The following is a 23,301-nucleotide window of genomic DNA, read 5'->3' on the forward strand; positions in this document are numbered from 1 at the left end:
GGGCTCGCGGCGCGCACGCGGGTCCCGGGCCGCGCGCAGCGGTGCCCATCGCTGGCATTCGGCCCTCTCCGCGCAGAGCACAAGCTGCTGAGCGCCGGCCCCACGGAGCCCTGGTCCATCCGCGAGAAGCTCTGCCTGGCCTCGTCCGTCATGCGCAGCGGCGACCAGAACTGGTGAGGGGCTCAACACGGTGCCGGGATGGGCCCGCAGCGTGAAGCACCGATGGGGGCTGCGTGGGTGTGTTGTGTTTCCGGTTGTGTTTCCCGCCCCGTCTGGTTGTGCCCCGGCTGGTCACGTTGTGCTTTCTGCTCAAGCAAACGTGGAGGCGTGAGGCAGCTGCCTTAAAGGGCTTTGTTTTCTAGCTACTGGGTAAAAACAGAGATGTGTGAATTAGAACAATAAATGAGTAATATGTTTATAAATTGAATGAGGCGAGCTGCGGTCAAAAAATGCATTTAATAATGTGTTCCTAATCATCGCTTCATGGTTGATGATGGTTATGTTTTGCTGCCTCTTTCCCTCACCAAATGTTTTGTTGTGGAAATGTTGTAAAAGTATCATGAGAAGCTAGAAACTTACTTTTCAAAGCAAGGGGCAGCGGSGGGGATGTTTGAAAGTAGGCAAATGTTTTGGAGCCCTAAAACTCCTTGAATAATTCCCAAGTGAAACTTCATCTGGGCAATTTACTGTGATTGTGGGAACTGTTCAGAGTGATGAATATAAAGACAGATCAGTACTTTTCATGGCATTTTAATTGCTCTAGAAAGCAGGTTGACAGTGGCTCGCTGTTTCTCTTCTGTAGGGTCTCGGTCAGCAGAGCTATCAAACCCTTTGCAGAGCCAGGCCGCCCACCTGACTGGTTTTCCCAAAAGGTAAGGAATTGGCTTTTGAATCTTGCAAAAATGAGTTTTCCAATACACAATGTTGACAGTTGTGTATTTTATTTTGTTTTGATTTTTTGGTCGAAAAAATGGAAAAAATAGAATGAATATTTTTAATCCATTTTATTTTTAAATCAGATTAAATGCCTTTCACTGTTTAATTAAATACAACTAACAAGAGGCACAAGAGGCAGGTTCTAAGAAAGGCCACATGACACCTAATTAAGTTGTGGAATTCCTTGCCACTGGAATTTGTGGTTGTCCTTGTATTGTAATGTACTTTGGCGAGTGTGTCTGTTGGAGGAGGCATCGAAGAGTTTTTGTAGGAAAAGTGCTAGAAAGAGTTTCAAAGACTCAAGGCAGGAAAGTCTATTTTCTTTCTTTTCTTGGGAATATCTCTTCTTCCTTTTGTTTTTAAGGTCAGTTTCGGGCAGTGCTGGAGTAGGGAGGGAATATACTTCCTCAAGTTGAGGTACAATAAATTGCAGTTATGGAGGAAACTTTTAAGTTTGTCAGACACACCCAGAAAGTGTTAGACCTCTGAAGAAGGAGGAGTAGATTTGTAGACTTTGTTGATGGCACTTGTTGCTGATGGCTGTGGGGCATCATCTGACTGACTTTGTTTCTTTTTAGCATTGTGCCTCTCAGTATTCAGAGCTCTTGGAGACTACAGAGACCCCCAAGTGAGTACAAAGTCTTTATTTTGCGGTGGTGCTTTTGGACAGTTTTCTGTCAGTGTTAGCGTTGCAGCGTTAGCGTTTGTGGTGTTAGATACTTCTCATTCTGAGTTCAAGCATTTTGCACTGGGACTTGACATCAAATTAAGTTGATGTCAAGAAGTATTTATGATAGTGGTGAACTAGCTAGCAGTAGAGTTACCAAAAAAAGGCCTAGTAGGGTAACTGAGAAAAAGTAGATGTTTCATCTCAGATAACTCAGAAGTTGATTTGCAGGTTGGAAAATTGAAATGGTCTTATATTTTTAATCTTTTGAAGTCTTAAATCCTGGATGCATTTAAGGATTAGAACTTACAAGAAGAGATTGCTTGAACRTTGTGCCCTCTAATATTACTGAGTGAAATTGAAGGAGGTTGTTTTATGGACAGGAATAACAGACAACATCCATTTATGAAAGGGCAGCTGAGATTTTCTGGAGTTTTTGTCTCAACTCTTTTGTTTTCCTTTTATTCCATAGGAGAAAACGTGGTGAAAAGGGAGAGGTTGTTGAAACTGTGGAAGATGTTATTGTGCGGAAACTGACTGCAGAACGAGTTGAAGAATTGAAGAAAATGATTAAAGAAACACAGGAGAAATACAGGTATTGGGTAGAGGCATTAAGTCATGATGAAGCGGAGGGTCATGTCTTGAAAAAACATCCTAGGTGGGAGGTGCATGGGTTAGAAATACATGGAACAAGAGCTGCTTAGGATTTGTTTTTCAGTGATCGTGTAAATAAGATTTTCTGATTACAGGCAGCTCAAGAAGGATGCAGAGCTGATCCAGGCTGGACATATGGATAATAGACTGGAGGAGCTGTGCAATGAAATTATGATGTGGGTTATTTAGTTGTTCCCTTATTACACTTCCTACTTAGATTGTCATTCTCTAATACTTTGTGATTGGCAGACTTCACTTGCTCAATACATTTAGGATTGAAAGATACCCAATAGCTGGGAAGATGTTTTGGGTTCTAAGGATGGATTTAATTTGGACTGTGAGGAACCGATTTTATGGGGAGGATCTTTTTGAGTGTAGTAGGGAACTTTATTTTGTTCTTTGTAAAGAGCTTGATGGTGGCTTGCAACACCGCTCTTACTTGCAAATGTTTTAATAGTCAGCTGGAAGATTTCCTGCAAAGTTTGTCCTGCTCTGATGGTCTCTGACTCAAATTCCCTCCTCAGAGGAATTGAGCCTAAATCTGCCAAGAAAATTCATTATTGCCTAGAGATTACAGGGCAGGGATCTGTAAGCTGATTGTGCAGGGAGAACTAAAGGGCAGCAGGATGCTGTGTGACAGTAGGCTCTGCCTCTATATACAGAAAGAAAAAAATGGAGGAGGAGGAGGCAGAAGTGAAGAGGAAGGCTACAGATGCTGCCTATCAGGGTAAGCTGGAAATATGCTTCCTTACTCTTCATCACATATAGATGTTTATGTTCTTAACAACATTTGGGAGATTTTTAAGTCCTGTTAAGATTTGTTGGAGAGGAATTCCTTTGTTCTAGGAGTAGCAAACAAAGTTTTTATTCTCATTCTAGCACTGTATTTTTAACAAGGAAAAAAGCAAAGACCTCTGAAAACTGTTTCTGTTTAAAAATAAAGAGTGTATAAGAGGAAGAAGTATTAGTAATAGAATGTCAGACTTATCATCTCTTTAGTTTTCCTCTTGATCACTGTGTGATAATAAAATGAAGACAGGTTTGTTTTGATTATTTTATATTTCTTTTGTTTAATTTCATTTTATAGTTCTTGGGGCAATTCAGTGAACCAATGTGCTAGTGGTAGGAGATGGAGAATACTTGGCCACTGGAAAAATTTAAAATTAAAGTACATTAACCATTCCTAGTAGTAGTCGAGAACTGAGCCTAGTGTGATGCAGGAAGTTCTCCACTGCAAAAATAGACATTTTTGTTATCCTAGGGCCCTTTAGGACAAAGACAGGAGTAGCTCCCAGGGACTGGCATGGAATCTCACTTGTCTCCTGTTCTCTTCCAGCTCGTCAAGCCATTAAGAATCCCCCACGACGACTGACGGGTGTGATGGTCCGTTCCCCTGCGGGTTCTACCTCCCCAGGGGGAGAATATGCTCTGGGGGACCTGTCTCAGCCTGCCGTGGACGAGGCCAGCCCTGGGGTAAGGATGCTTCCTGTGGCGAGAGGGAAAGACCAGCTTGGGATACAGGGCTGTGCATCTGTCATGGAGCAGGAGCCAGGGAGAAGCCCTTGCCTCATTTTGCAGACTTTTCTCTATAGTAGTTCTGTAGTGTGGCTGGTGTACAGTGCTGTTCGAGATATGTGTCGTCTTCGATGTCTGTGATAATCAGGTGCTTGGATCAAAGGCTGTGTTAGGGGCATCAGTGGGTTCGCCAGGCAGCCTTCTTTGTGCCTGGAAGATGGCAGCACAGGGCAGGGCGAGGATGAAAGCATTTGCCTGTCGTAGGTGTAGCGAGTGAATGGAGTAGGTGCCTGCGATGTGCTGGATCAGTGCTCTTGGGGGAAGGCGCAAGTGGGTCTAGTTCATGTGGTGGAGTGTGGCTTTGAACAGTGTGGTTTTTCTCTTTCTCAGGTCACTCCAGGGACATTGCCCAGCACCCCAGTTGCCACCTTCATTGGAATCCCTGACACCCCTCCAGGCTCTGCTCCCCTGGATGCCCCTATGACCCCAGTCACTGATGATTCACCCCAGAAAAAGATGCTAGGACAAAAAGCAACTCCGCCTCCTTCCCCTCTGCTCTCAGAGCTGCTGAAGAAGGGCAGTCTCCTGCCCACAAGCCCCAGGCTGGTATGGAGCTCTCTGCTCATATATGCAAGCACACAAACAATTTGGTCCAGACTCTCCCACTGAAAAGGGAGAGCTGCAAAGGCTTTTTAAAAATACGTAGTATTTGCAAGAGTCCCAGCAGAAGTGAAATCTGAGAGGTGTAATGACTCTCATGAGCCACAAAGGTGGGGCTGTTTCCCAGTGCTGCTGTGGGCGCAGGGCTGTAGTGGTCATCAGCACATAGGACTGGCTGGTTCTTCTAGGCCATAAGGAGTTGGAGTTGCAGACACTGCTGGAGAACAGCTTTCTCCGTAGGGGGTCACATTGGTAGGCAGCATCATGGTTAGTCCCCGTAGAGGTGTTCTTGGTGCTTTCTCCTTTGGGCTCACAATTCTTGCTTACATCTTGGCAGGAAGTTGAATTTTAATAATCAAGACAGGTCTTCACATGGGAATAGCGAGTCCTTTCATAAAGTTTTTGACTAGCGTTGAAGTGGGCTCAAGCTCTTGCTAGTTTAGATTGTAGACAGTGATTAAAATCACTGTAATCACAAGTAATTTTGGCCCTCCTGGTGTTAGTGACTTTGGAATTAACAGAAGGGTGACCATTGCCCTTCATTGTTCAGAGTCCCATCCGAAAGTAGCACCCATCAGCCTGCCCATGGTGTGGCATCCTGTCTTAGTGCTTGTGGAATGGAATTAGATGTATTGCAGCTGGCTTTTTTTTTTTTTTTTAATAGTCAGATTTAGGATCTTCTCTATTTGTTAGCTTGTCTAAAGGCTCCATGGGTTATACGTTTGCAGAGTGCAGTGTAAAGTTTGAGGAAGCAAGGAAAAGAGACTGGAAGACTTTGGATTTTCTTTGTACTTATAGTGCTGTTTTGCATCTGCTTCAAGGTCTATCATAGGTGTATTGTGTGACCTTGATTACTTTTGAAGTTACTTTCCATCTTGGTGCTTCAATTTAACACACACAAGCAGTATTTCCCTGACATCTGAGGGACTTGCTATTTGCAAAGAATTAGGATATTCTTGAACTGAAATAGAGCAATTTTGGCCTAACCTAAAATGAGGATTGCACAGCAACTGTATTTCAGCAGAAGAAAAACAGCTAGTTTTAAACCTGTGTTGTGGACTTCAGGCAGGGACTAAATTGGACAAAAAGCACAGGAGAAATGCTGAGACACCAAATGATGGACATATTTGCAGAGGTGCATATCTGGCAGAGAATCACCAGGAACTTCAGTTGTGTCTCCTTTGGCAGGTTGGTGAGAATGAAATGGCAGTGGCTTCTGGCCACATGAACAGCTCAGGAGTCCTCCTGGAGGTAGGAAACGTCCTTCCAGTGCTGCACAGTGCGGAAATGCAGTCGGCACCTGGTGCTGTCCCTGCATCTCCTGCTGCTTCAGGTAATTTGCAGGGACACTTCCTGTCTCATTATCCTTTCAGATTCCAATTATGTACCATAATTTCATAGACTGTTTTATGAATCCTAGTTAGAGATGAAGACATCTAGTCTGGCTGGTGTGGGGGCTTCTTTTGAGTTCTATTACAATTTCTGTATTCTTCCCTCATCCTGTCTCTTTTTTGGTAAGACAACACTAGTTTTTACAGAAAAGGGCATATCTGGAAAGATGTTTGGAATGGTTAGACTTGATTTGACCCTAGTCCATCCAGACTAGTTGCAGGTTTTGATACTGACTAATACCAGGTAGTTCAATGTAGAAAGGTTTTGTTGGAAGAAGGTTGGGAAAACCTGGGTCTAGGTTGTCATTCTAATTTTATCAAACTGCAGCTCCCAATGAAGCTGGAGGACCAACATATCTTAGATCTCCTTTAGCTCAGGGGTGTGTTAAGGATTAGACCACAGTGGACTGTGAGCTGTAAAATAAATTCTGTACAGGGGGATGGAAAGGGCAGTGYGGGAGTCTTTACATTAAACCTTTATAGCAACATAATGCCTATAGGAGTTTCTTTTCAGCTCATGTTAACCAGTGGTTTAGTCTACAAACTGATGATTTATACCATTCATGCATATTTAGTTTTGAATGAATAAGCTCGCTTTCCTTATCTATGTCTTAGAAGTCCTGCTAAAGTGGTTGAAGTAGTAAAGTAAATTGAAACTGAARATTGTGATTAAGATGAATGGCAGCCTTTGAGTTAAGAGAAAGTCTCCAGAAAAGACCTGCAAAGAGATCCCCTCTGCTCCCTTCTGGCTCTTGTGATAACTGTTTGTCCTGCCTTACCCTGTGTGGCTCTCTTAGCACTGTTTTTGAGATTTSCCATGTTTTTATTGGGTTGAGCCTTTGGAAGGGCATCTCTCTGCATGTGTGGCTTAGCCTCTCCAGCCCTTACCCTGACCAGTGTCCCAGAGTTTGCATGGTTCCCTCTCAGACTGCGCGCACCGAGGAGCCGTGTGCTTTGGTGTGGGCTCTCTGTAGCTTTGGGGACCATGTGTAGGACCAGGGGAAGCCACCAGCTAGCGAACAGCCCCATGGTGGCTCTGTGGTCTTCAGTGGTGGCTGCTTCTTGCTCATGTGCTTTTCCCTTCTACTCTCTGTTAGGTGCTCCTACGCTTTCCCGGCTTTTAGAAGCTGGTCCTGCACAGTTCACCGCACCTCTTGCTTCCTTCTCCGCTGTTGCCAGCGAACCTCCAGCTAAGCTTCTACCACCCCCAGTAGAGCCTGTGCCTCAGGCAACCATTGTCATGATGCCCACGCTGCCAGTACCATCCGTTGTGCCACCAGCTGCCACTGCAGAAAGCATAGCGACAGGTTCGTTCGTGGGCAACGCACCCAGCAGGGTCTCAGCCGGGGCTTTTGTCTCACCATCGTTTCTTGACTCACCATCGTTTCGCAAAGGCTGGGTTCTGGAGTAAACAGATGGTGCTCTTGGAGATGGGATTTGAGCAGGATTCGCTGGGCGGAGGTGGGGGTGCTAATGATATGTAGCCGGGTTGTACACCAGGGACTGGATTCTCACTTTGTCTCTTGTGTGGGAAATCAAATATGTTACCCCTATTTATCTTTTATTTTTCTATGCAGTGCTGTTGTGGGTGGACTTGGGATATGTGTGCCTGGTGCTTGGKCTAACCCACTGCAGTATTTCCTTACATGGGCCCGACTTCACCRGGTTGGTCTCTGATTTTCACTCTCATCCCTGTGCAGTGAGCCAGCCGGAAGCCTGTGTTTCCATGGAGGCCGTGTCTGATTCCCATACAGTGACAGTGTCCATGGACAGCAGTGAAATATCCATGATCATTGATTCAATCAAGAAAGAATGCCTGGGTTCTGCAGCCGGCAGCACTGCAGGGCCTTCCAAAGATCACTGCATGGATGGGAAAGAAGACCTGGATTTAGCTGAGAAGATGGATATTGCAGTGTCCTATACCGGGGAAGAACTGGACTTTGATACTGTTGGAAACATTATAGCCATCATAGAGGACAAGGTAAACCAGGCAAAAGAGAGCCCATGCATTTTGTTCCACATCCAGTTAGATTAATCTCAAGCAATTACTGTTCATCAATGTACAGTCATGTTACACAAGCAGGAAATAACTGGCACATGCTCACTGTGTTTGTCAGATCTATAGGGAATGGCCCTTTGACACCAGTGTCTGCCACGTTTAGCTTGGTGCTCCAGAGCACAGAGAAATCTCTTCCTCAGATTGAGCGGGGATTGGGCTATGGATCTGGCAGGCAGACCAGTGTGCTCTGGTGGCTTTCCAGGAGTTGTGTATTTCTGAACCTGAAARGTCCCTGGGGACAAGATCTCTGGCATATTATGTTGGGAAGTGATGCAAATCCTGCTGCTAAAGACAGCTGGATAGACACACTGGGGGTTTCCTTTTGAATTTATTTTTAAACTCTTCTTGTTGACTTTGGCCTGCACTGCCATCTCTGTTTTGGGAATAGGTAGACGACCATCCTGAAGTCCTGGATGCAGCAGTTGTTGAAGCTGCTCTGTCTTCTTTCTGCGAAGATACTGATGACCCTCAGGCCCTGCCTGGCCCATGGGAACACCCAATTCATCAGGAGCATGAGAAACAGGCCCAGATACCCCAAGTGTCTGTGACTGTGAAGCAGGAAAGACTGGAATGTGAGGAGCCAGAAACGAAGGGAATTCGAGAGTTAATGGGCATTGGAGAGCTGGGATCAGAAATAAAGACAGAACCTGCAGAGCAGGAGCAAAATCAGCTGGGCCCTGAGGAACCCATACCAGTGACTGCGAGAGCAACGGAAACGCCAGAGCTTRGGAGTCAAGAGATAGAAGAGGATCAAAGAGCATCTGTGACAGCAGGAGAGAGTTCTGAAACTGAGATAGAGTCAGCCAAGGGAGAAGACCCAGTGTCCAATACAGTGAAGACRGAGGTATGTGAGCTGAGAGGCTGCCTGGAAATGGTGTGAGGAGAAAGGAGCAGTTGTGGCAGGTAGGAGAGAAGTTTAGAGGAAGAGTAACTGTTGCATTTGAAGGTGACCCTTCACTAAATGTGCCTGCTTGTTTCCTTGGGGGTCATGCTGTTGATCTGTTCAATCTGTAGGAAAAGCTCTCCACTCTAGGCAGTGCCTTTATGTTAATCTCCCCCTGCCCATGTGCAGAATTGCTGTTGGGGAGGTCCTCAGTGAACCTCAGTGCCTTAAGTTAGCCTAGGATGAGCGAGATGTGCCCACACCTTCACTGCAGTAAGCTGACACAAACGTCTAGATTTGTGCATTTCTCTTCCCTCCAGACCCCACCTGATGATGATTCATCCCCTCCACAAGTCCCAAATGTGAGTGAAGACTCCTCACAGGCTGATGTTCAGCACAAATTTGAGCTGTCAGGTAACTTAATTCAGCTAGGAAATCTTTTATGTACAACATTATTAGTTGGATAGATGTTAGTGATCTTGTTCAGCTTTTGGGGAGGAGGGAGAAAAGAAGATATGTGCAGGAACAGTGGTAATTACTGCAGGACAGTAGGTATTGATGCAGGAGCTGAAGTAGGAAAGACAATTTTGGAGAATCATAACCTTGCTGCTTCATTTTTCCTTCTCAGAGTCATTGAAGGAAGAGGCCCAAGCCCTGTTCAGGAGTCAGATGAAGGTAATTCTGAATTAATTATAGTCATCTTGGGTTCAGTAGTTAGGACATCTTGCTGCTGCTGCTTCCTAGCTCCCATCTGCTGAAAAACCTTGTCTTCAGCTTGCCACACTGACAAGAGAGTGGGCTGTCTGAAATTGGAGCTAAAGGGAAGTTTGCTTCAGACCTTAGAAAGTTGCGTGTGGATGTCTTTGTCAGTCTGTGTGTGTGTGTGTGTGTGTTGGAGCAGCAGGCAGGATGGAATGACTGGGATTCTGTGGAAGCCCCTTTACAGCAGCTGTAGTAAGAAAATCACCTTTGTCAGCTGAACCATAGGTGCCCTGGYGGTTCACGGTTCAGTCACTGTTGTAACAAGTTGCACAGACTTACATACTGTGTGTATTTCAGGATGGGCAGGGTGAAGAGGATGATGAGGATGGTGCCAGCGAGGCTGCCAGTTTGGAGGAGCCCAAAGAAGAAGATCAGGGTGAGGGATATCTATCCGAGATGGATAATGAGCCCCCCGTGAGTGAGAGCGATGATGGCTTCAGTGTCCATAATGCACCATTGCAGTCTCACACGCTAGCTGACTCCATCCCCAGCAGCCCTGCCTCCTCGCAGTTGTGAGTATCACTGCAGCTCTCAGCCACACCAGTGCAAATCCCMGGCTGGTTTGTGGAGGGAGCATGGGATTCTCGTGTCTGTTTTTACTGACTAAGCGGGTTTGAAGAGGGAATTTGTTGATCTGTCTGACACAAGGTTCTCCTTACTCATAAGCACAAGCCTGCAGACAGCACCCGCTGTTTCTTTCTGTCTCTGGCATGGATTAATGTAGGTACGTCGAAGGCAGAATAAACCATATGGTTTCTGCTTCAAGCAATGTGGAGACTCCTGAAAGAAAGTTCCATTCTTTTCTTCTCAGCTCTGTGTGCAGTGAGGACCAGGAAGCTATACAGGCCCAGAAGATCTGGAAGAAAGCCATCATGCTAGTTTGGAGAGCAGCAGCAAATCACAGGTGAATTTGATGTCTTGAGAAGTAGAAGAAAAAATGACTAATCCCAGGCAGTCCCTCACTCCCCTGTTTGTGACTTGTCCAATTTGATCCTGGGAAACAGTGAATYGTTTTACTTCTGATAGTACACAAAACATGAGAGCATGGAACAAATATTTAAGGATTGCCCATTTACTGGCAAGAGCAGGACACTCAGTGGACTCCCTCTCTCTGCAGGTATGCCAATGTCTTCCTGCAGCCTGTGACTGACGATATTGCGCCGGGGTACCACAGTATTGTGCAGAGGTGAGAGGCTCGCCAGAATTCTATCACTAGAACACTTAAATACGTCTATAGCAATTTGTGAGAGGAAAGGTTTGGTTCTCAACTGGTAATGATGATGGATATTGAATATAGAAAATAAAGTTGTTTTCCAGCACCACTTGATCGTRAACAGGTTTCCCCAAGAAAAAGGCTGCCTTCAGTAGCAGACAAGACTATATAGCCCTCTCTTTAGAGAGCTCAGTATGCTGCTTTATCCAGAACACTGTTTATCAGCAAGGTGCTGTTTGACTGTGGTCTTATTCAACTTTCTGTTCAAGGATGGGATCTGGTCTTTGGTGCTCTGCAGACCCATCTTCTTTAATCGGCTCTTCTACTGTCAAGAGTAGTGTCCTTTTCTGGAAGAGTTACCAGAATCCCCTTTCAGCCGGAGAAGTCTCTCCTGAGCAGCTCAGCGAGTGGAGCTCTAGCTCCCTAGTGTGTCCCAGCAATGTCTGGGTCTCAAATGCCTCTGCTATACAACCCCCATCTCCTCACTCAGGAATACAACCTGCATGGAAAATAATTTATTGGGATCTGGTGCTACTAAATTGAATAGATGCTGTGACTAGACATACCTCAGATCCAGGTCAGTTTGCAAAAGAAAGAAGAGTTAAATATTTGTTTTGACTGCATTTCTTTCATAGGCCAATGGATTTATCTACCATTAAGAAGAACATTGAGAATGGGCTGATACGAACCACAGCAGAGTTCCAGCGTGACATTATGCTGATGTTTCAAAATGCAGTTATGTACAACAGCTCTGACCATGATGTGTACCACATGGCTGTGGAGATGCAGCGAGATGTCCTGGAGCAAATCCAGGTAAAGTACTGAGCTGAGGCCAGGGCAGGGCAAAACAYGTGCCTTGGTTCCTAAGCATGGGAAAGACTTCAGAATGTAAAACCACACCTTAGCTTGCAACGCCTTTGAATGAAATAGTTCCCTTCTCTTCTTCACCTGTCTTGAGCTTGTGTTAGCTGAGGTGGTGGTAGTGACCTAATATTGTGGAACCACCCCGTAAGTTAAAGCCAAGCCAAATATTTGTCAGGTTCAGCCCCAAACAATTTCAAGCTCCATTCAAGAGGTACCTGCCAGCAAGAACTGCAGGGTGGTTCAGGAGCAGAAACAGGCAACAAGATTGGGGAACTGCAGGGACAGGATGGCTCTTTTGGTGGCTCTGCTGGTTTATGCTGCCTTTGAAGTCTTTGCGAAACTGTGTCTGGAGACTGCCCCTCTACTCTGTGCCGTTTAACACTGCTGAAGTGGAATGTCCCAACTAGCAGGACYAGGAGGGCTTGAGTTGGGTTTTTACAGCCCTTCGGAACTTGTGACTTCTGAGGTAAAAGGAGCAATTTATTTTGAGGAACAGACAATGAACTGAAACTGTCCCTGACTTAATCATTTCCAGCCTTGTGGTTTGTGATATTAACTGACAAGCAATACCTGAGCTTGTTTTGCCTGAGAGTCTTAACTGAGAGTGTGGTTTTCCTGCAGCAATTTCTGGCCACACAACTGATCATGCAAACATCAGAGTCTGGGATCAGTGCAAAGAGCCTGCGTGGGCGAGACTCCACTCGCAAACAAGATGCTTCAGAAAAGGTGAGGGTGCTGCACTCTGTGGAAAGGCAGTTGATGCCTTTGGGAAGGTCCCAGGATACTACATTAAGTCCCTATACCAAAGATGTGCAGGTGTTTTTAAGATCACAGTTGCTCTGGCTTCTTCATGTGAAATCTTTATTTAAATGTGTGCTTCAGGTAGATTTCAGCTCTGGAGATGTACGTTATGCCAGAGGCAGGTTTCATGAGTTATCTCTGTAATCTCAATAATTCCATTTAAAAAAAAAAAAAAAAAAGTGGTGAAAACTGCAGGGAAATGAGCAGAGAATTGGAAGAGGAGGCATGGTGCAGCAGGAAGGTGAAAGTGTAGAAAATTCAAAGACTGACCTGTCCGTGTTTTTAGAGACAGATTTTTAGAGCTGGGGAATTACTGCAGTCTGTTCTACTGTTTCTGCTGTTTAAAGCACACCAGCAAACCTTTGATTTCTTCATTGATCTGAACGAGTATTCTGCAGGGGCTGTTTTTCTTTTGTTAAAGACATGCCCAGTCTTGATTCAGTGTTTTCGAATGCTCTTAACTGGTGCATATAACATSGTGACAGCAAGGACCGCCTGCCTAGCTGTAGTGGGGAGTGGGACTGAATGCACAGTGCAAGGAGATTATTTGGTAGGCCAGAGCTTGCCATGGCTGAGGAGGGAAAATCGCTTTCCGAGCGTTCTCACTCTTGCAGTATCCTTCTCTTGTCCATTTTTATGTTCCTGCTGTGTTAAGACTGCTGCCATGCGGGAAGGGGAGCGGGACATATGTTCCTCTACGCTGATGTATGTGGGCGCATTGCTTCTATGTGGTGTGTGCATTTCTGTATCTGATATCTGATAAGTCCTTCTGTTTGGCCTTTTAACAGGACAGTGTCCCAATGGGCTCTCCTGCCTTCCTTCTCTCTCTCTTTGTAAGTATTGAAAGGCTGCAGCAGACACTGGGGTGCTGCTGTCGCTGGGCTCTGCTCCTTGCCTCRGTGATCACTGCACTGATCCTTAGCATTGCAGCAATGTGTCTTAACTGTACAACCATGGGCATTAGAGAAGAAACTTCTCAGTCCCTCGTGCTCCGCGTGGGTGAGAGGGATGGGCTTGCTTCTGGTTCCAAGTGTTCTTGTTTTGTCATCTGCCATTGCTGTTTTCCACAACTTCTCTCCTGCTTTCTTTCCATGTAAGCGGGAAGACAGATCAAGTGCAGCACTATAATTCTGACATCTCTCATGCTAATACAGCTGCCCCTTTCTCATGTCCAAGAAAGAACACAGGGGGCTGGGGAAAGTGAGAAATGACTTGTATACTGTTTTATGGTTCAGAAAACAAAAGATATCCAACAGAAATGTCCTGATCTGTGCCTGTGGTGATCTGGATGCATTTGGAGAGCTAACCCAAGACTTTTGAATGTGGGAAGGAGAGAAGGGAGGAAGATGGAGAGATTTTTTTTTTTCTCGCATATATCTAAAGACAGAGGAGTACTCCAGGAGAGTCAGCATGTCAGCCAGAGGGAGAGGGCAGCGGATGAAAGGAAGCTCTCATTTCACCTTCCACTCTTGGAGAGGAGCTGTGCGGAGAAGCTAGGGAGCTAGTGCCAGGGTCACTCAACTGGAGGATCACTTCCCATAGGGATCAGCAGCTGATAAGGTAGGTTAGTCAGCAGTTTCCTCTTCCCATCTTAAGAACCCAGTTAGAATCTGTCACTTGGGAGAAAACCTGCACTTGTGCAGGCTCTAAAAACATCCAAGGCCAGAGAGGGCCTTGTTGCCCCTTTCTGTCCTGGCTGGCAGCAGTGCCCAGAGAGGCTGCACGTGGCAGCCCCTGGGCTTTATCCACAATGGTTTTGGTAGGTAGGTCTGCAGGCAGCCCCCTCCCTGGCCAGGCCTCCTTGCCTGTCTCCTCCATGGAACCCCTGGGTGCTGGAGGCAGCGTGTTTGGGTTTCAGGTTTATAACTCTGCTAATGGCAGTGCTTTTGTTTGCCTGGCGACTAGGACGGAGGCACCAGAGGGCGTCGCTGTGCCATCGAGGCAGACATGAAGATGAAGAAGTGATAGAAACACCCAGCACTCGCCAAGCRCGGCAGGAGTGCCAGCAAGACCTGTTCCAACAGCCAGAGGAGGAAGAAAAGCCCCACGTTCCTTTTCCGGGACCTGCTCCACCTTGGCTCATCCCTCTGAAAGCAATAGCTCCTCAGAATGTGTAACCCAAAGAAACTTCCCGGGGAGGGAAGACCAGCCCTGCTGCCTGTTCTAGGGCAGAAGTCTTGGGCTTCATCAGTGTTCTGGTGTTAGCTAGCAACTGGTGGCTCGTATGTACTGTAATGTGAAGTGTACAGATTTTTACTAGTGATGTGTAAATGTGTATGTATATTAAAGCTGAGAACAAATCCGTTGTGGGTGTGCTTCRTCCTGCAGCACCGCGGTGAGGAGCCCTGTCTCGGTGTCATTGTGTGTCATTGTGTACCCATTTTGCATATCTGCTAATACAGCTCGCTCTGTTGGTTCCTCTGGCAAACAAGCACTGCAGAGCGTTACCAAAACAGGGCATGAGTCTTGGGTCGTGTGTGTAAGTGTGTAAGGCTTGAGTGTGCAAGGATGCAGTGCTGTTGTTACAAAATATAGTGGGAGATCTAATCACAAAAAAAGGTAAATACTAGTCTTGTCAGAGCCTTATTACGTTTATTTCCCTTATTTCTTTCCCAGAGTATTGAAAGGGGTAAGCAAATGAAAATCGCTTGTGGTTCCAGCAGCTTTAGGCACGCCAGGATCTGGTTGCAGCACTCTCTGGTTTGACATTGGAGCTCCAAACTGTTTCTCTCTGTGGCACATTCCTGTTGTTTTCCACAGCAACATGGATGCTTAAACTGAGTTGGAATTCCCTCTGGCAGTCCTCAAGTTACCAGCTTGTTTTCTGCTCATGTGACCTGTGAGCCAAAATGAGCAGTTTCTGCCCCCATGATTTTCCAAGGGAGGAAAAAATGGTGGTGATTTTTCCTCGTGTGGAACAGCTGGGTATGGTCTGCACTTTGTCCAGGGTTTGAACAGGCTTCAGCGCTCTGACCCACAAATTGCAGGAGCCAAGTCATTACAATTAACACTAACAGGATCATCTAGTAAAAAATCCTGCTTTTCACAGATTTTGTATTCCAGATGATTGGGCCCTTGGTGTTGAGTTGAATGCTTGGCTAAGTTGTGTTTCTGCTAACGGTCGCTCTACATTTGATGCTAAAAGTGCAGAATCCACTCCTGTGCTTGATTTGTTTACTAGTCAATGTCCTTCACGATTGCTATTGTGCCTTTCACTATTAAAATTGGGTGCAAATTTACAGCAATTACAAGTTGTGAAACAAGTTACTTGTTCCTTGTGGAACAAGTTACAGGGTTCTTGTACCGCCTGATACTTTATAAAATAATTTAGGCTGGAGTCTGTGAAGAACATCTAGTCCAACCTGCTTCTCAAAGCAGTTCTAGCTTCAAAGCTAGTTCAGGTTGCTCGGAGCGTTGTCTAGTCAAGTTTTGAAAGTCTCCAAGGATGGAGATTCAGAGCCTCACAAGTAACTTATTCCTATGCCTACCCACCCTCAAGGAGTAAATGTTTGCCTTGGACGCTGTCTGAATTTCCTTTGCCGCAGCTGGTGAGCGTTGCCTCCTGTCCTCTCCCTGTTCGCCACTGAGCGGAGCCTGGCGCCGTCTTCTCCCTAACGCCTCTGCGGTGTTTGTCTGCACTGAATAATTGAAGTTGCAGCATGTGGGTGGACTGTCATCAGTCCCACTAGTAACCTGCTTTCATTATGGAAAGAAGTGCTGTTCGTTCCTCTCTTGGTTTCTTCTCTTAACTAGGTATTTTTTCCTTCAAAGAGCCTTTCTGCCTGTCCTGTGGCAATTTAAGAGCCTTTAATGACCATGTTTAAGATCATTAAAAATCTAAGATACAATTTTCCTTTACAGAGCCATGCAGCCTCTTTCCCAGTTCATCATGTTATGTTCTGACTGCTTATTCCGTCCTTGATAATATTTTCTACTAATCTGCCTGGTACAGAGCTCAGATTTACCCTCAAACCTATCTTAAGAAAAAGGTGTCTGTTTTGGATATTTATGATCTTCTCTGTGGCAACRGCTGATAATGATGATTAATTTGGTTTCTCCAACCAGTCCTCTTTTCTCCTGAGATGCTGGCACTGTTTGCGTGTCATCCCCGCTGATCATCTGGCAGACGTTCTGATGGTTTTTGATGAGGTTTGTTGTTATTATTTGCTTTTATGTCTTTAGCAAACTTCTTTGGGTTTTTCTTTTTTGCAGTGAGGGTGCTATTTTATTGTGGATTTTGCATTTCATTTGCTGGCATTTGGGCTTTTATCATTTTCCCTCCTGACATGTAAATTCCCATTAAAGGCTGTCTCTTTACTTCTAACAGCTTCTTGGTTGCACAGCGTCTAACCCCTGCAAACTGAACTAAAACTTTTGCTTCAGATGCTGATTCCTTGTTGACAACTTACGTAAAGCCTGTCACGTAGTTCTTCATTAAGAAGTTGAATTCTGTATTTCTCTACCCCTTTAATTTTGTATGGAATTGGTCTGAAACTAGGTGGTCTGCAGTTACTCATCCTACTCACCCTGCATTAACGACACTCTGTGGTTCTCCAGCATCCTGAGCATCCAAGACTTAGTAAAACTGAGTGTAAGGCCAAAGCTCTTCTTAAGCACTGCTTATGCCCACGTTATCTCAGTTTGCTGATTTTGAAGTGCTTATCTCAGCTGGAAGACAGCAAGATGCTCCGAAGCGATGGGATGACCTTAGCCTGAGGCTCTGCTGTTCAGCTGAGCTGCGTGGCGCCGCTCCAGGCCTGGTTGCTCTCCAGGCGGAGTCAGACTTTGCCCGACTCCTTTAACTGGAAGCCGAGAGGAGCAGCTTTATCTGTTACCTTATCAGATTTATCTGCTTCTGCTGAAGTTAACTTCAAAAGGGCTTTCAGTAGTACAGCCTTTCTGCTCTACCTCTGGTTGTTCAGTTCCTAATATTAGCAAGCGAGTTGTTCCATCCCAAACCCATTCTAGTTATGCCCTGTGGGTTGTGCTTGCTGCTGTGCTAGCAGTCCTGGGAATGTAAAAGGAAGTCAGTGAGAAAGTTGCTTGTTCAAAACCCTGGAAAAATCAGGTTGCACCCAATTAACTGAGAACTGTAAGGAGGCAGCTGATGAATGCCTAGCATCACCCCCAGGTGCGGCATCCACGCAGGCAAGTTCAGTGGCAAAACACAGATTTTCCTAATAGCCATTCACTGCTGTTCCTGTGCCTCCGCAGCCCATTCCCCAGACTCCGCAGGGGTCATCGTGGGCTCATACAGTGGAAAAGACTTGGGCATAGACTAAAGAACAAAGACAAAATGAATGGTTTCCTCCTTCTCAAAAAAAGTGCTAAGTTTTTATTTCTAAAATGGGCATAGAACCATCTCCTGTCCATGCAAGACTATTCATGCTTACAGTTCCTGGTCAGGTACACAGGAAACCACCATCCAGTTCAAACACATCTGTCACAACAAAGTTTCTGTAGTGTTTACTGTAAGGCATTTCCAATATAAAAAGTTCTTAACCAAGCAGCGAATGGAATTTCAGTGATTTGTCCTTGGAATCATTGATTGCTTGCAACAACTACCGCAAATTCAGGAGCCCCAGCGTTTGTACACGTCTCTGGCATCCTTTGGCACCTTAAACATGATCAGAGAAAGCTGCAGGCTCCAAGCCTGCCCAGCATCGCTGGGCACCCGCTGACCCCAGGAGAGCACAGCGAGGGCACTGCRCATTGCTTGGGAAGGAGGTGGTTGTGCAGAGCTGCAGCCCTGCTGTGTGCCGAGCAGCGCGGGCCCCGTGCTCTGGATCGCTGGAGCCGTCAGGAAATGAAGCAGAGTTTGCAGCTCTGGGCCAGGGTACAAAGAAATTGCTGTTTCTCTCTTTCTGTTTGTCTGCAGATGGGCCGTGGCTGGATGTGCTGGGGGTCAGAGACAGAGTCYGCCAGTGAGTCTGAGAAAAACAGCGACTTCCAGTCCCTTCTCAGCTGGGATTCGAGCTTGGATCTAGAAGTGGGGAGCTGGAGGAATAGCGAAGAGAGAGCCATAAGGGAGCTAGAGGAGAGCAGCCAAGAGGAAGACTGCAGGCAGTTCAGTGAGTCCCTCTGGGAGGATGACAGTGATGACTGCCAGGAGGTGGTGACGCAGTGTGACCAGGAAAGCCTTCTGCACTTCCTCACAGAGGTAGGTCTGTCTGCATTATACCAACGGGGGCCGCACGGCTCAGGCCCTCCTAAAATGCTGTTTTCATTATCCTGGGCGAGGAGCAAATGCCCTGAACTCTCTCGCTGCCCGATCCAAGTGTAGCCCTTGCTCCCATTTAAAGCTGGCAGCGCAGGCGGGCAGCTGCTGTGCCAGAACACCCCAGAGCACCGAGATGCCAGGGAGCTGACACTGTAATAACAGCACAGGGCTGCATCAGAAGATTTTTTGCAAAGAGTTCTAAAAATGGAAAGTGTTTGTGAGCATAATCAAAAATAGCATTTGTGCTACTTATTTCTTCTTCCCTTTGCCTTCAGGGTTTGAAGCAATAAGCCTCTGTGTTGCAGGTAACCCACTTAATGGAACCTCTCCGCATTAGCAGCACAGAATCAGCACAGAGTCGCTGGAACTTTTGTGGCTCTGGGAAGCGGGATGATGGGGAAGACGTAAGCTGCCAGGAGAAGAGCATGGGGTCAGCAGTCCCTGAAGGGGAACAAAGTCAGCTGCAGACCCCGTCAGAAGAAGATAAGAAGGAGGATTTACCAGAAGGAGAGGTATGGGAGAGGGGGTCTTAAGAGGGCTTCAGGTCCTCGGTGAGAGATGGAGACTGTGCAGGAAAACAGCTTTAGAGAAGAGATGGAAAAGTCCTGGCATCCAAGTGGGGAGGAAGAGACTAAATGAGGGAAATGCCTAAGAAACGTATACAAAGAAGGATGCTTTAAATGTATCAATATGGATCTTTATGAACAGCAAGATTATTACAGATCAAATGCTCGTATGTAGGAAGAGTAATTTGGCAGTGAAAAGAAGTTTTTTCTTACCAGAAGAACTGGTAATACTTGGTTTGCTCTCACTGCTGTGTTATGCAGCACACAGCTTGACTGGTTTGAGGCCCACGAGGATGTGATAGCAGTAACCATCTGCTCCTGGGGACCGTCATCTCTTGGAAGCAGGCAGTGTCTAGCATGGCTTTGAGCACTGCCATGTCCAGAGGGCTTTTACCAGCCTGCAAGGTCTTGCCCAGGCAGATAAACATAACAACAGTGGAAGAACAGTGCCATTTTTTTCCAGTGCCCACACATGTTTGTTCCATTGCAGATTTAGATAGGAGAGATGAAAATGTGGGAACCTTGACAGTCATTTCTACTTGTTCAGCCAGGACAGGGCTACTCCAGGCAATTCACTAGAGGTCTAACCACTAATCAAAGCCCTGTATAGCACAATATCTACTTATTTTCCATGGAGCCTGCTTCATATCTTCTGTTGAGGAATTCAGGTGTTCCTGTACAGTGTAATTCCACTTTTGGACTCCTGAAAAATCCTCTTTCGTGCTTCTTTCACCCTGTACTGGCAAATCATTATGTTAGCAGCACCATCCTGCTTGCTGGCTGGCTGTTCTCTCTCATGTTCAATGTGGGAGTTTGCAAGGAAACAACCCTGCTATGTTCCTGTCATCAGTGTTTTGAAGCCGTCTTACCTCAGCTCCYGAATGTGCTCTCTTCATCCATGACTCTCTAGGCAAGGAGACTGACACGATGCTGGAGACCACACAGCACCACAGTGCTTTGAAATAGCTAGAACTGATTATGGTACCAGAGCTCAGACTTAGGTGTTGCTGAAGTCTTCATCAGCATGACAAAGGCGTGAAGAGCTCAGGGCAACCAGCATCCTCCAGAACAGGACAGAGAGTGCTAGCTCCCATCTGAGGTTGGCTGCAGGAACAGGCAGCAGACTGGCTGTTAGATAAAGGATTCTGGGTGATGGGCTCCATTTCAGCTCTTTCTCCTTTATTTTTCTCTCTGTTCTTCAGGACAAGGTTCAAGAGGCACCCAGGGAACAAGCTGCAGATGAACTGAGTCCACAAGAGAAGACTAATCAGTCCCTGCCTCAAGATGATGCAGGGGGCACCTGTGCAGCCTCCTCACTGCGGCCTGTGGGTCCTGGCTCCACACAGCTGTAAGTAGTTCAGCCTGATGCTTTGCAGGGGCAGTGTAACAGCTTCTTCCTTGAGTTCCTTGAGTAAACTTCCTTGAGTTTACATCAGAGTAAGCACATGAGGTGAGATATCCCAGGAGAAGAGGAGGGAAAGAGATCATTTGTGCCATCTGTATGAGACTATCAGTGTTTTGGGGTAGTGGGAGATCAGCACCTACTTGTGTGATTACCTAGCTGCCTTTTAGGTGGGATGAGAAAACAAATAAACAGCAGAATTTGATCCTGCTCTTTAGAGCTGTTCAGCTCGGCTCTTGTTTCTACTTGTTGGCCTTTATCTTCCTGTGTCTTGGGTAGTAAGTCCTGATCTGAGATGCAGCATGCTTCCACCGGCTCACATGGAGGTGGTTTGAGTAGCTGCACTAAAGAATCTGTGATCTTTGTCCAAGTGGATATGTTGRGCATCAGAAGAGAAACTGTCCTGTCTTTTGTCTCAAGCATGATCAGCTGACACTGTGTTCCCTCTGCAGGGTACAGCTGAGCTGGGATAACCCCCTGCAACGTTTGCTCTTCAAGAGGACGCTCCTGTCCATCTGGAAGGTCATAGCCAGTCACAGGTGTGTGGGGATGAGGGTTGCAGCGTGGTCTAGTCCCTGTCCCTGCTGTCCTGAGTTCCAGCTCCCTTGTCCCCAGGCCCTGTCCTCCCCTTCAGGACAGCTCTGCAGACTGACCTGTCTCTCCCTGGCTGCTATTGCAGCAGGGAGAGCTGTGTGCTGATAGACTCGTGACAAGCAGGGATAGGTCCTTGCTGCAGCCCTGCCTTCAGCCCTCAGCATGGAGACGTTCAGAGGCCATTCGTTGTGCTCGTCCTTGTAGGTACAGCGGCCCGTTCCTGAAGGCGGTGTCGGACAAACAAGCGCCTGGATACAGCGATGTTGTGAAGAGGTGAGTTTGTGCGAGTCTTTACTAGCTGATTTCTGTTTTCTCTGCTTTGTCTGGTACCCAACTCTAGGAACAGGAAAGACTGAGTAAGATCAGCCTCTGGTCTCCCCCCTGTACCTCTTGCATGGGAGTATTTTCTCTGTCCCTCTGCCTGCCTTGACCTTGGAGACAAGTGTGGCTGTGTCCTTCTGCTCTGCAGAGCTTGGCTGTCAGCAGTGTCTCCCACTGATTATTTTTAATAAAACTCCCTTCCAGGTGATTAGGACCTTGAAGTCTGCACTGACCTTAGTCCTGAGATGGATTGTTCCTGTCCTTTGCCAGCACTGCACTATGGCAGGCACCGTCACCACAGCTCTAGCCCTGCCTGCGTAGGGGACTCGCCCCTAAAGCCCAGCTCCCTCTTAACCCCCGTCTTTTCCCTTGGTGTTGGGAAAAAGGTGCCTCAGTCAATACTGCCTCCTTGCCCATTGCCTTCTGCCCAGATGTTTTACTTGCAGTGGAGAGGTGGATTATAAGAGTGTTTCCCAGATGGATTAAGGGCATTTTTGTCAAAGCTGAATCATATTCTATTCTGGTCACAGTTCTCCTCTCTGCAGCCATTCATCTTCTCATTCTGTCAAAATAAGAGAAGTCATATTTATTCCCCATCATGTCCCACTTGCCAGCATGGCTATTTTTGCTAGTGGCACCATTCGGTTTTTAGGGGGTTTTAATAGATACCTATTTTAGTATCTTTTTCCACCAAGACCTGGGCTCACTTCACAAAGACTGATTACTAGAGTTGTTCTGGTTGCTTCTCTGGAGCTGCACATSAGACTCCCTTCACAAGTAATTGCTAGTGGCTTGCCAAGGTGATTGGATGGCAAGTGTTGCACCGGCTAAACTTATTTTTGTCCGACTTTAGGAGACGAACATTTCTCACTCTCTCCCTCTGTCATGAGCTATAAAATTGATTGAATGTGGCTGTGAGCTAGAAAGAAAACAAGCGTTTTCCTGCAGAGCCTGAAGAATCTCTTGTCTTTTGCAGGCCCATGGATTTAACCAGCATAAAGAGAAACCTGTCCAAGGGCCACATTCACACGAGCGCCCAGTTCCAGCGCGACCTCATGCTCATGTTCCAGAACGCCGTCATGTACAACAGCTCGAGCCACCACGTGCACCGCATGGCCGTGGAAATGCAGCAGGAGGTTCTGGAGCAGCTGCAGATGCTGGGAGAGGCCCTGCTGTGCTCYGGGGACCGGCTGGGCTGGGGCAGGAGGTAACAAAACGTGTCTGTTTTGCCCTTCTTTGCTGTCCCCGTGGTGCTGCGCCCGGCTGGTGGCGCGTGGCGGCCGCCGGCAGAGCCCGTGACCCCTTCGTGCTGCCTGCAGGTTGGTGGGATAAAGGAGGGAGCGGCTGCTGGGTGCTGAGCCTTGGTCCTCGCTGGGAAAAGCGGCACGTCCTGCAAGCAGTGAAGAGGGGGAGCCGGTCTGCTGTGAGCTGAGCTGCAGCGGCCGCCCCCGAGCAGAGCTCTGCCGTCCAGCTGCCTCCGCTGGTGTTCCCTGCGCGCTGCCTGCAGCTCTGGGGGCAGATTGGCTGTTTTAGGCGCCTGTTGTGCCCCAGCCGGGTGAGCGCGGGTGACACCCGCGTCCTGCCCGGGCTGTTCGCCATAAAGACCGATGTTGTGAAGGGAACCCCCGTCCCGCCTGTGTTTGACACCGCTCCGGGATGGAGCGGGAACCCGGCGAGAGGGACCGGGAGGCGGGGGGACCCAGCGCGGAGGCACCGGGGCAGCCGACCCGCCCAGGAGGGTTTCCCCGGGGCAGGAGAGCAGCTCGAGCGCTATTGGCCGGCGGGGCGGGCGG

General features: G+C 47.1%; 1 protein-coding gene and 1 long non-coding RNA gene across 6 annotated transcripts; one reads left to right on the forward strand and one right to left on the reverse strand.

Moving 5' to 3' along the window:
* The first annotated feature begins 82 nt into the window (after positions 1-82).
* BRD8 (bromodomain containing 8) lies at positions 83-14,676 on the forward strand. Of its 5 annotated transcripts, none has more exons than XM_026047458.1 (21): positions 83-173; positions 803-872; positions 1,515-1,564; positions 2,076-2,198; positions 2,353-2,433; positions 2,920-2,984; positions 3,594-3,730; positions 4,163-4,378; positions 5,621-5,765; positions 6,921-7,130; positions 7,524-7,804; positions 8,271-8,726; positions 9,086-9,179; positions 9,394-9,440; positions 9,825-10,039; positions 10,252-10,431; positions 10,645-10,713; positions 11,376-11,553; positions 12,226-12,330; positions 13,194-13,238; positions 14,311-14,676. In XM_026047458.1, exons 1-21 carry the CDS (start codon positions 151-153, stop codon positions 14,368-14,370), a joined length of 2,850 nt encoding a protein of 949 aa, XP_025903243.1. In that variant the 5' UTR covers positions 83-150; the 3' UTR covers positions 14,371-14,676. The 5 variants fall into 5 exon arrangements, with proteins under 5 accessions (XP_025903243.1, XP_025903245.1, XP_025903246.1 ...); XM_026047460.1 differs by having other exon boundaries at positions 10,339-10,431; XM_026047461.1 differs by lacking the exon at positions 4,163-4,378 and having other exon boundaries at positions 10,339-10,431.
* Positions 14,677-19,228: 4,552 nt separating this feature from the next.
* LOC112954303 lies at positions 19,229-20,270 on the reverse strand. Its single transcript, XR_003250683.1, has 2 exons — positions 20,061-20,270; positions 19,229-19,925 (listed from the first exon to the last, which is right to left on the reverse strand). It is a non-coding gene; the product is annotated as an uncharacterized LOC112954303 (long non-coding RNA).
* Positions 20,271-23,301: the final 3,031 nt, after the last annotated feature.

Source organism: Nothoprocta perdicaria, unplaced genomic scaffold, assembly GCF_003342845.1.
Source record: "Nothoprocta perdicaria isolate Ctin4 unplaced genomic scaffold, notPer1 scaffold_5, whole genome shotgun sequence".
NCBI classification, from domain to species: Eukaryota; Metazoa; Chordata; class Aves; order Tinamiformes; family Tinamidae; genus Nothoprocta; species Nothoprocta perdicaria.